This window comes from Lolium perenne, chromosome 6 (assembly GCF_019359855.2).
Source record: "Lolium perenne isolate Kyuss_39 chromosome 6, Kyuss_2.0, whole genome shotgun sequence".
NCBI classification, from domain to species: domain Eukaryota; kingdom Viridiplantae; phylum Streptophyta; class Magnoliopsida; order Poales; family Poaceae; genus Lolium; species Lolium perenne.
Window position 1 is genome coordinate 126,780,431 of NC_067249.2, and position 11,957 is coordinate 126,792,387.

An 11,957-nucleotide genomic window follows, 5' to 3' on the forward strand; every position below is an offset into this window, starting at 1 on the left:
ATACAGGATACAGCTTTCATGATGAAGTCATTTTGCAGTACCATCATAAATTTATCTTTACTGAATAGACCAGAATTCTGGTAAATGTAAAAAATGATCTTTTGTGATCAATCCTGGCAGGAACAAGTTTCCTGAACTTGATCCTAAGACTCAAGTCCACTATGAGTGAGTTTTCCTAAATATTTTGGATAAACTTTGTTGTTTGTACTCGCAGAAATAACACAGTATAAATGCCACACAACAACCAATGCTCTTTTAAAAGTGAATGCAGCTGGTCACACTCTGGAGACTTTTAGCCTAACAGAGGACAGTGTCACAGTGCTGCAAGTATATGATCCACGGTGTTGCATTATGGTCCTCCTGGATACTGGAACAGGTTAAACAGAAGGTAAATACCATTTCATTTACTACTTAGCCTACAGAGGCTCCAGTCAACAGTTGTTTAATTATCCAGGCGTCTAATAATATAGAAGGAAAACTAAGACTGGTTACATAACCTAGATCAGAGAACACACAAGAACCAGTCAAGCTACCATTTAGAGACTTAGACTCCGTTGTTATGCTCGTTATTACCGGTGAGAGTGGTGACATTTTCATTAGCAGGGGAATTGCTATCGGAGCTGTAGTAGGTGTGTTTCTTGGATGAACCCTTGCACTGGTCAACCGGGTACTTGCGTGCGTTGATCTCCATCTTGCGCAGGGCAGCCTTGCCAAGGTCGACGCCGCACATGTCCGATAGCCGGACAAGGTATAGGAGCACATCAGCGAGCTCCTCCCCCAGATGCTCCTTCTCCGCTTCATCCCAGCCAGGAAGCCCTTTGGGCACCTCTCCTTTCCACTGGAATATCTCAGACAGCTCCCCCACCTCCCCTACCTGCACAGCATAAATCACAAACAATTACACAGTGAACGAAACTCCTGTGAAAAAATATCGTGCTAGGTGTCAACTAGATCAGATCCAGGAGCTACTTGATGACCTTTCCACATTTTAGTTAATGACTTAATGATCATCTTCTAGGTGGGCAAAACTTGGGCAAAAGAAGGATGTGTTCGGTCACTTTTGTTTGCCCCCACCAAAACAGCACACTACACATCTCAAAATAAAAAACAGCACACTACATTACGAAAAGAAATTATTGGCATCTGGTGGCTGGTGAGGTCAGTGGGATCCCTGCTGAAGTCCAACTCGACCCAACTATTGATATGGATAATCTAGTCAAGAACAGAACAGGACATATTGCAACAGAGCTCGTACTGGCAGCTAGTTGCAGGGAGCTCAGGATTCAGCATTTCCTTTTCTATTCAGTTGTACTACCTGTACAGCTTTCTTGTTGACACCTGAATGGTTGGTGCCTTGGTGGATGGTCTACTTATTTTTTAAGAATATAATGTTTTAGTCCAACTAGAACTAATACATAACTTAATCGCTGACAAAAATAGAGGTTTTCAAATCTGGAAGAACTTTACATGATGTACAGGAATGCTGAAGCCAAATATTTCTCACGGTCCTTCACAAAATCTTAAGGAGGAAAAATCAATGATATTGATGCTTCAATATTTTTTCACATCCTACATGAAGGGGAAGACCGATGTTCCTTCATTTCAGTTAACCACAAGAACAGATTGTCAATTTAGTGAAACCAACCACTCAGTAGTCGAGACACATGATACACAACTCTAAAACTTTGATAAAAACATGAGGCCTACATCATTTTTGTTAAGACTGGTCATGCTTGGACTTACACAGACAGAACGTTTATTAAGACTTGTTAGGTTTCTGCAAACTAGAAGATATAATGATCTGCTAGACAAGTAAAGTAAATAATTCACATATGTCAATTACTGTTCAACATCATTTGTAAACTAAATGTCTATATGAAATCCATAATTTTGGCGCCCGACAATATCCATGACCATGAGGTGAAGAGAAAGGACAATGAGAAAAATGAAATAATATGTTACGCATCAGTGTTATATTAGTTGAACAATAATTAATATTCTAGGATAAAAGAAGTCATGCACGCCTACTGGTACTGTATTATGGAGTGCAAGAAAAACCTAATGGTATTATGATTTGACCACCCAACAAATTTTGCATGACAGCATTGGAAGTAAAGTAATATGATAATTCAGTCTGCACAGAATGGTATTAATACAGTGTATCCTCCATGTGGTCAGAACCATGGTAAATCTAACTTGATCTCCAATTTTACTATTACTGTAGATATGAGTACTCTTTAGTGCCTACTGACTATACTGTGTAAGCAGAAGCAAAAAGTGAAAAGTCATATTACCTTGCAGTGCGTTGTAAAAGAGAACAAAAAGAAACAAACCTGATAACAATGATTAGGAAAAGTTTTTTCTACGCGCGCGGCATTTTTCCTCTGCAAAAAGTTACTAACGCCTAAACAGACGCTAAACCTAAATTTTGCCGCTGTATTTTTCAGACCAGGAGGAACCCCCATCCTCCTTCACACCCTAAGCTAAGCCGCTAATAAATGGGGCGAGAAATGAAATAAACCAGGGATGTATGAAGTGTGAATCGGACCAGGGCAAGGAGGAGATTCCTGGGGGAGTGGAACTGCTCCCAGTCCCTCTCCCTGGCGAAGTCCGCCATCCTCCTCCGCAGCTCCTCGAGGCTCACCGCCTTTGCCCCCACCTCAGTGTCGCAAGAACCGCCGCCGCCCTTCTCCTGCTCCGCCTCCCCGCCATTCATCTCTCCTGCGCCCGTTTCTCCTCCTAATCTCTCTCTTCTTGGTGTCAGGCAGCGGGCAGGAGGAAGAGGAACAGAGTTTGGAGGAGGCAATAAATAAGGGGACGGGCTTAGGGTGGGGTAGGTTAGGTGTTCCTTTATTTGGAAAAAGGTATGGTGTGCAGATTTGGGCTCGGCCCGGACGCGTCGGGACAGAGTGAATGATGGGCCGGCCTCGCGGGCCCTTTTCCCGACAGCCACATGCAACGACAGTCTTCCAGGCTTCCCATAAAGAACATACTGAAGTGCGAGTTGTAAGCCTACTTATAGTGAAAGTAACATAGTTAACAACATCACATATTTTAAAGTGTTTTGATGACATGGCATGAGAATAAAAAATGCGAGGTGGTAATTAGCTATGCCATAACATCACACACCCCAATGCAAGATGAGTCTACATCATAATAAATAACATGATGCATTAAATCACATACGAAGGTAGTACTATAAGTTACTACCCACTATGAAGTTAGTAACATAAAGTAGTAACATGTGCATGTTAGTAGCTTATGTTACTCCCCACTATGAATAGCCTAAGGCTATCTCCATAAGACTACCCACAATGGGAGTATCATAGGTAGTATCATGCATTACATGCATGCAAAATACTGATGTGGCAGTGCAATTAAGGATGAGAGAGAGAGAGTGTATTAGTATCATAGGTAGATACCGTATCATAGCACATACTACTAGAAAAAATAATATCAAGTAAATCTTGTACACATATTTGCATTGAGATTCTACAAAACAATTAATACATGAAGACTATGATACTAGTATATGATACCATGCATTGTGAAGATAGTAACATGTAGTAGTATCATATGCATGATAATTCTATATGATACTATGCATTGTGACTAGTCTAACGTGCGGATGCATCCCAAAAATATGTATCCTAACGTGCGTATGCATTCCAAAAATGGATGGCCGTGGTGTCCAAGACGAACCAAAGCCGGCCCTAATCTGAGTCTGGTTTGCGTGGCCGCGGACACCGAGGGTTAGCCTCTCGCGTCCTCCCCTTGTCCTCCCCTGGCCCGCGTGTCTGTCTCCCAAACCACACACTCCACTCTAGTCCCAAACCTAGAGGATGGCTGACAAAACTGCCGCCACCATCGAAGACAAGGCCAAGCTCGGCACTGTTGTCGCTCCTGTCTCTGAGGAGGTCCCGACAGTGTGAGTGTCCCCTAAAAACATATTGTAGTGTAAGGTATAACCGTCCCAACGTCCTTCAACGATTTTGGAAACAAATTGGGAAGAGAAAATCCACATGAAGAGTTTTGGGAAGAGAATGCTGCTATCTCCGCCTCTTTGTTGAGAAGACATCGATGTGACAAAAAAAATACCCGTTTAATTATTTATCCTTTCTTTCTAGCATAGTAATATGAGATTTTCATGTAGTCTCTTTTTATTACGAAATATATCTTGTATGGCCTGTTATCTCTTACTCTTTAATTATCTCTTGCTGAGGTGTACAATATGCTTCCTCAACAACTCGGGTTGCAGAGAGGCAGAGGATTCTCGATGGAAACCTATTGCCAGAATCAAGATTGGTTGGTCATTCTACCATGAACCAGATTTTTGGAGGCTTCCTCTGTGGAACTACGACAAAACCGACAGACACTTAATATTCAACAGACGGTATCCACCTAGCTCGATGCATGAACCAGAGTTTCGGATCATCTATCAGATGGCTTTCTAGAGCTACTAAACATGTTCGGATATGACCCACAGGCTCCATGTTTCTCTCCAAAGTACCAATAGACGCTTACCAAGTGCCATATGTCCTCTTTCTTAAAACTCAAGTCCATAAATTATGTGCATTGCCGTGATACCCCACGTCAGGGAAAATATCTAGTGATCCTTAACTTCACGTGATACCATGATACCACTTCTAAAAATCTATTTTGTAAGTGCTACGAAAATTTTAAATAAATATGTGGATGTTCACAAGATCTATGTTTACATTCCCTAGATTTTTCAGAAGCAAATTTGAATCACGCAAAGTGAAACAGAAAAGCCAAATTGCTATGTGAATAGTGTCATATGTGGTTTTGTCTTTTTTGACACTATTCATATTGGATTTCTCTTTTTTTGTTTCTCTACGTGTATTTTGAATTTGGTTCTGCAATTCTAGGAAACGTAAACACACATCCTTATGAACATCCACGAATTTGTTTCGATTTTTTTGACAGTTACTAATTTTTGTTTATAAAGTGGTATCATGGTATCAAATAATGTGTGGTATCACTGGATATGCTCTCCCCCCGTCACACGTCGCCTCTCTCTTAGAGCTGTACTAGGTAGCGGTTCGGTCTCTTCGAAATGCACCAATGGTTTAGCAAAATTTGCTTATAGTTCTAAGGTATTTGGGAGGGGTGATCCTCGATCTGGAGTTTGGTTTGCCATATGTAATTCATGAGGTAACACTCATTTTCTATAAATAAGAAATCTCAAGCGGTATCTGTCTTTCCTTCAAAAGAAAAGAAAAAAACGTACCAGCTGCTGTTGGCTAAGATCAAGTGCCCCCTTTGTACGTGACAACATGGGTACACCATAGAAGGGCACAATGAAGCCTTTCTATGTCCGGCCGTGTACTGATGTGTGCAGTCGACGAGTGAATGCGGCCGGAAAGTTAGCTGGCCCTGTAAATGAGGCCGGCCCATGCCAGGGCTCCAACCAATCTTCCATGACCAAAAGAGGAGAGGAGATCGACGTAATTACTCAAAACAAACAACAAAATCTCGCCATTTTCTCCATAAAAAAAATCTCGCCTGGTCTCTCAGACAGTCCCATCTGCCCCAGCGAGCATGCACTCAATGCGCGACTCCTCGTACCAGTACAAATACGGCGGGCACAGGCACTAGACGTTACGTGCAGCGCAGTGCTCATGGCTCCTCGTCCCCCACTCGTCTGGATTCGCGGCGGCCTCTTCCTCCTCCTCGCCGTCGTGCTCGCCCAGCTCGGCGCGCTCTCCGGCGAGACGCTCCGCGGCTCCGTCGCCTGCCTCGACTGCGCCGCCGGCCACGACCTCTCCGGTACGTACCGCACTTAACGAGCCAGGCGCGTGCTTCGTTGCTAGGGTCACAGTCGTCACACTTGCACGCTACTGGTATATATGTGTCAGGTGTGGTGGTGGCGGTGCAATGCCGCGGCGTCGAGGGTGACAGCGCGGGGCTGCACGCGGCGCAGACGGACGGCGGCGGCAGCTTCGGCGTGGCGATGCCGGAGGCGCCGGACGTTTCGCGGTGCGCGGCGAGGGTCCTCGGGGGCACGGAGCAGCTCTGCGCGCCGAAGAGCCTCACGGTCGCGCGCATCGTCGCCGGGCGGGAGCCTGGCTCGTACGCGCTGGGATCACGCCTCGCCGTATTCACGAGGTGCGGAGCCCTCGCGGCGACGATGGCCGCCACCGGCGGCGGCGGCGACAAGCAGCCAACCCCGACGCCTGCACCGCGGTTGCCCAGCCCGCCGGCGATGTCTGCACCACGCATTGGGCGCAGCAGCCCGCCCTACGGCCTGGGAATCCCTCTCATCTACGTCTTCCCTTTCATCCCAATCATCGGCATCCCCTGATGAGTGAACCAAAGGCTGAACGCAGCCTTGTGCTTGCAGTGTTCTTAGCATTTTGTTATTTCCTTTCAGCCAAGTTTGCAGCAATCTACTCTTACAATTCTGTTGATTTTCTTGCACCCAAGTTTGCTGTAACCGTTAGTTATGGACGTCAGTGATGTTCCAGTATGCATGTAAACAGCGAGCAATAATGCGTGAGTATTTGTTCCCCAAAACGTGCAGGGGGATATACTGTGAGTGTGAGCTTCACCATCAAGCCATTACCAATGGAGTTCATCACGTCAGCTGCAGAACACTGCACAGGTACCAGAATATCTGGCTTCGAATGGCATCACATTCAACTTCAAACAGACACCATTCAAGTCTAATTAGCTCCACTTGTAGAACAATTCCAAGAGTAATGCGTGAGTACTTGTTACCTAAAATGAGATGCAGGAGGAAATACTGTATAGGTAAATCCTCAACACCAGCCATTACCAATGGAGGGCAACAGCAGAACACTGCACATGTGCCAGAATATCTGGATTCGAATGGCTTCACACTGACACGATTCAAGTCTAATTAACTCCCTTTGTAGAACAATTAAATCAAGTCTCGTCATATGGTTTCAAGTTCCGATTCCAGATTACATGAAACATCATATGAGATTTAATTACTCAGTACCACACTCAACCAGCCTATTCTCAAACATCAAATCACACTTCCAATCGTAGTTCTCCAGAAATCGTGGCAATATGCCAATCTTATGCACTAGGAGATACTACAACAAATACCATTACGCTGGACAGTATCTTATTGCCAAGTAGCGTCACACGGCATCGGCATTGTGCCACCCCTTTGCGCAAGGAGGTATCTCCATAAATTCGTCAAACTCCTTGACATGAATATCACAACATTTCCACTGCGAGAACAGATGCATGATTACTGTCAGTAGAAATCATGACGAATAAAAACACAAAATATAGAGTGAGAAAAAAACACATACCCCCCTCTTCCTGTCATGGAAAACTGCAGGCCCTGGATGGTGTTCGCACGCAGCATCGTGGTTATCCTTCTCCTTGTAGGTTTTGCCGCATCCTTTATTCTTACAAAGCCTTGGCTCATTCAGATCAACTTTTTTCTTGGGCAGTGGAACCGAGCATTTCTCAATAGGTTCCGCATTTGTACCATTTACAGCAACTTGTTTTTGTGGCTTGGGCTGCGATCCTAAAAATACATCGATGCATAGTTCATTCAGTTAGCAATTAGAACTTGTGAAAGGTTGCATTGAAGTGAAGTGTTCCGAAGTATTCAATACACAAACTCACCATGGTCAGAACAAAAGAAACCCTGACGGCACCTTGAGCAGGCCCCAGATTCCACACCCTGGTTAGAAGACTGGATTGGAGCTGCCTTTGGGAGAGCTGCCTTTGGGGTGTTAAGAGAAACAGCTTTCGTGACTGGTTTTTCACTTGTATGCTTCCCTGTGGCACATCTACACCGCGATAGAGCACGCGGTCAGTTATTTAGTAAGGATGGTGTGGTCTAGAATGAGAGGCAATGGATAAAATGGAATATTTTACAGATCATAAATTATTTTTGTAACTCGGTTGACACAAAGACATGATTTCAGGTTATCCTAGAACCTGTTTTAAGTCTGCACCCGGATTGCAGGTGTTACAATCCGGTATCACGCGGCATTAAGAACGTAACTGTACTGTATAATAGCAGGCTTCAAATGAATCAAAATAAATGCAAATGACGGTTCAGAAATTCAAAATGGAGGCCAGGAGCACATGGCTCCAGTCTAAACAAATGGGCATTCCAAATATACAAAAAATCAGACAATTTTAACACATGTACATGTGTGTGTGTGTCACTGTGTCCTATGTTTGCACATCAATGTTCAGGAAAAAAGCCATTTTTGTGACCTGCATAAAAAAAAATTGGTGCTCCAAAAATTGCTTTTTACGGCCTTTTTTTTTTCCCTAGGACACATGAAACTTTGCAGACATGTAGAAGCCACGAGCATGTACAATGTAAAAAAAAACAGATATTTTTTTAGTTTGAATTTATCTATCATCCGGAGCATATGCTCCTGGGAGTCAAAAGGCCATACTCAAAACAGATTTCCTTATCAGATAGTACTCCCTCCGTCCCAAAATATTAGGCACCCTTGATTTTCGCTGGTCAACAACTAACAAATTTGACTATGATTTATACTTATAATATGTCCACAAAATTAGTATGAAGTGAAAGAGTTTGCAAGACAAATACAACGATACCATTTATACATTCCCAATCCATATAATTTGGTACAGTATATATTAGTGGTCAAAGTCATGCATCAAATACCGTGCAAAACAGAGTGTGCCTTACATTTTGGGACGGAGGGAGTAGTAGCATACAGAAACAGCAAGTGTGGATTAAAAATATATGTTTATGAGGTAATGTTCAATTCAGAGAATGAAGCGGAGCCTTCCAGCATCTGGGGTTATCCTAGTGTTTCGTACATGGAATCCAGAAAAATGGAAAAAAACAAGGTGAGGCCAGAGGGAATATTCAGCCCAATATGTTAAACCATACAATAACTAAAAATAGTCGAACAAACCATCCTCGCTCCTTCCACTGGTCGTGTGTTCTAACGTGAGTCCCAAATAGCATATACATACCACCCCATCACTCCAACCAAAAACAAGATGGAATCATTTCGCTCTATTCCATTCCCTCAACCAAACAATATCAGAAATGTTCAGTTCTTCATACAAAATACCACGCTGGAAGCATTCCATAGTTTTCAAACCATTCTACTAGTACAGGGCCCATGTGTTGCTATGAACAAAAAGGCAAGGAGTTAGGCCACATGCATAGAGATTGTCGAAAGAGCTTTGGTGTCTTGCAACCTTTGTGTGATTCTGGGAAGTAAAAGGGCAAAAATACAGGTTTTTTGTTTGTTTGAGACATGTCAGGTACACATAGCTGACCGCACACACACTCACAGAAAACTGTTCGGTCATGTATGCTCGATAAATGCTGAACAGAATCGGCTTGATAGACAAAGAAACAGTCTTTAGGAAAGTAATGAGTTTGAATGCCATCCCACATCTGTTTATCTTCTGCCAGTTGCAAGAATGCTGGTCCAATATGTGAATATAATAATGCATTTGTTAACGCGTGCCTTTTACATGAGTGGTAATCCCATGTGTGAGGATGATTTATTTTCTTATTTGAGTCTTTTACTAGATTATTGGTCCCTAAATGACTCAACTTTTTCTAGATACGGATGTATCTACACAAAGTTGAGTCACTTATTTTAGGATGGAGGAAGTAATGAAGGTAGAGTGAACTCAACACCAAGTCCAAACTTTATAAGAAGAAAATATTACATTCCACTTAGCCCCTCAACTAAAAGCAACCTAAGTGGTCCCTTACTGTTATATCCTGCAAGCAACTATGATAGCAATAAGTGAAGAGGAAAGACTATAGGTTGATCATACAGCTGTTAATAACTATTCGGTGGCCAAAGAAAGTTCAAACACCCATTTGTTAAAACATAAATTAGCCAGGGAGTGAAAAAAACTAATTTACAAGTTGCCATGCATAAAGACTCGCTGATAATTATTTTCAATCTTAAATTCCCATGCCATCATGAATTACAAATCAAAGGTGACTATGCTGCCAGTGCATGCAGTGAAAGGGAAAAATGATCCTTACCCAGGAATAGCCAAAAATAAGCTAAAATCGTGGCTTCTTTGCTTGCAACAGCTCCACTCTTTCATGCCATCATGAAACATAGGCTGAAAATAACATATCAGAAAACCTATGGGTTTATCAAAAACAGAAATAACCCCTCAGGTACAGCGGAAGAACTTACTCCCTGCAACAAAACAAAAAAAGAGAGCTGTCAGAACAATACTAGCTATAGATAGTAAGTGTATGGTGTAAATTTTCAATTGCTAGTATGCATGGAAGCAAACATATTTGTTGAAACATTTCACAAAAGAAAGAAGAGAAAGCAAGTCTGTCAGGTCAGAAAGGGAGAAATGATGCTGAGTTATGCTCATGTCATACTTGTTCATAATATATTTTTAGAAGTGTTACTATTTGATCTCATAACAGTTGGTGTTACGTATGCATCTTACTAGTATTTTTAGAGAACTTTCAAGATTTACAATAGTTCAACTGGCGAATATATATCACAACCAAAATTGAGATTGCCTAGTAACTAGTGCTTCGTGTTGAGAAATTATACTTTTTTTGTTAGGTGAAAAAGGAGAACTGCTTGAACAACAGGTAGTTATGGTCTACCTTGCGTTGCAGTTACTTCTAGCATTGGTATAAAAACGCTACTGATTAACCATAGTTATTAAGAACAGAACACTGCCACAGTGCCTAAATAGCTATCTTCACATGGTAAATTTGCAGATCTACGGATTCAATGTACAAACTGTCACCAAACTGCAAATTTACAGAAATTTCACAGCAACACAGATAATGGAACAGTTCTCCAGTTGTATAAGAAAGCTAGAGATTTGACCAACTTCGAAGAACTACAGATTTACCAACCACAAAACTACATGTTTGTGATACATTTTCACGGACCCAGGTAATATTCACAAAATAAAAAATCTGTAATTTTGTCATTCAGGTTGATTGCTAAATCCGTACTACTACATATTTTTGTCTTAAATCTGTATTTAGCTTCATGGAATTTACTCTTTCGCTAGCCAATCACTTTGTACAACACTATTGCAAGATCACACCTTATTATAAGATGTGGATCAAACAAAGCAGACACGATTGACCATTTCTCATATTTTAAGTCATGTGAGCATGTGACCTGCATTTACTTGTAGCATCTATGGTCAATGCTATCAGCAGCCACTTCTTGCTGAACAACGCAATTAGCAGGCACATGATATCTATCACCATCCATTGAGTCGAGTGGATCTTGACATCAACAAGATAACAACTGTATATGGTTTCCCGAGTCGTCTCTTCTCCAAGAGCACGACCACACGCGAAGATTTGGGCAGATTGCAATCTCTACGAGACAGCAGCTATCCCGGTTCGCGTCGTCATGGTCTCCCCGGACTCAGAGCACCTAAAGCCTTCGACTCCCGACTCCACCCGGATCCTAAGCATACGGCTCAAGGTTGCAAGATACTGCGGCCAGATCGGAGAAGCAATCCTAGGGGCTACAACTGAGGCGGGGCAGAGGAACTCCTGATCCACTCCACTGGGGCTCGAGGAAGCGAAGCGATTTTGGGGATGAGGGAGCTTACGTTGGGGTGGTAGTGGCAGGAGCCGTCAGGGTTGTCGTCGTCGGTGAACATGGCATCGCAGCCTATGCGCTGGCACCGTAGCGGCGGGGCCGCCGGCGCCGGCGCGGCGGCGGTCTTCTCCGTCTCCGCCGACATCGCGATGCCTCCTCTTGTCCCCGTTTCTCTCCCTCTTCTTCCTTTGCGGTGGACCTCTTTCGGCGCACGGAATAAAGCAGCCCAGGGGCAAGTCGAGACTCTTCTGGACTCCCAGGTCCGACCCGGAGTCTAACCCGTGGTAGAGATTTAGTTCGCAAAATGGGGCACCGTAAATGAGTTAAAATCAAAAATAATTCAGGCCAAGACTGAAAATCTAACTTGGTCTGTATTTGTAG

At 43.1% G+C, this 11,957-nt stretch overlaps 3 protein-coding genes across 3 annotated transcripts; 1 reads left to right on the plus strand and 2 right to left on the minus strand.

The window, feature by feature from the left end:
- Positions 1–377: 377 nt before the first annotated feature.
- On the minus strand, positions 378–2,809 carry LOC127334601 (uncharacterized). Its single transcript, XM_051361101.2, has 2 exons — positions 2,549–2,809; positions 378–874 (listed from the first exon to the last, which is right to left on the minus strand). The coding sequence occupies exons 1-2, from the start codon at positions 2,714–2,716 to the stop codon at positions 545–547; spliced, it is 498 nt and encodes a 165-aa protein (XP_051217061.1). The 5' UTR covers positions 2,717–2,809; the 3' UTR covers positions 378–544.
- A 2,766-nt stretch (positions 2,810–5,575) lies between these two features.
- On the plus strand, positions 5,576–6,537 carry LOC127334599 (uncharacterized). The gene is made up of 2 exons (XM_051361099.2): positions 5,576–5,790; positions 5,880–6,537. Exons 1-2 carry the CDS (start codon positions 5,643–5,645, stop codon positions 6,323–6,325), a joined length of 594 nt encoding a protein of 197 aa, XP_051217059.1. The 5' UTR covers positions 5,576–5,642; the 3' UTR covers positions 6,326–6,537.
- A 335-nt stretch (positions 6,538–6,872) lies between these two features.
- LOC127334600 (cysteine and histidine-rich domain-containing protein RAR1) lies at positions 6,873–10,170 on the minus strand. The gene is made up of 4 exons (XM_051361100.2): positions 10,016–10,170; positions 7,630–7,796; positions 7,308–7,528; positions 6,873–7,223 (listed from the first exon to the last, which is right to left on the minus strand). The coding sequence occupies exons 1-4, from the start codon at positions 10,093–10,095 to the stop codon at positions 7,131–7,133; spliced, it is 561 nt and encodes a 186-aa protein (XP_051217060.2). The 5' UTR covers positions 10,096–10,170; the 3' UTR covers positions 6,873–7,130.
- Positions 10,171–11,957: the final 1,787 nt, after the last annotated feature.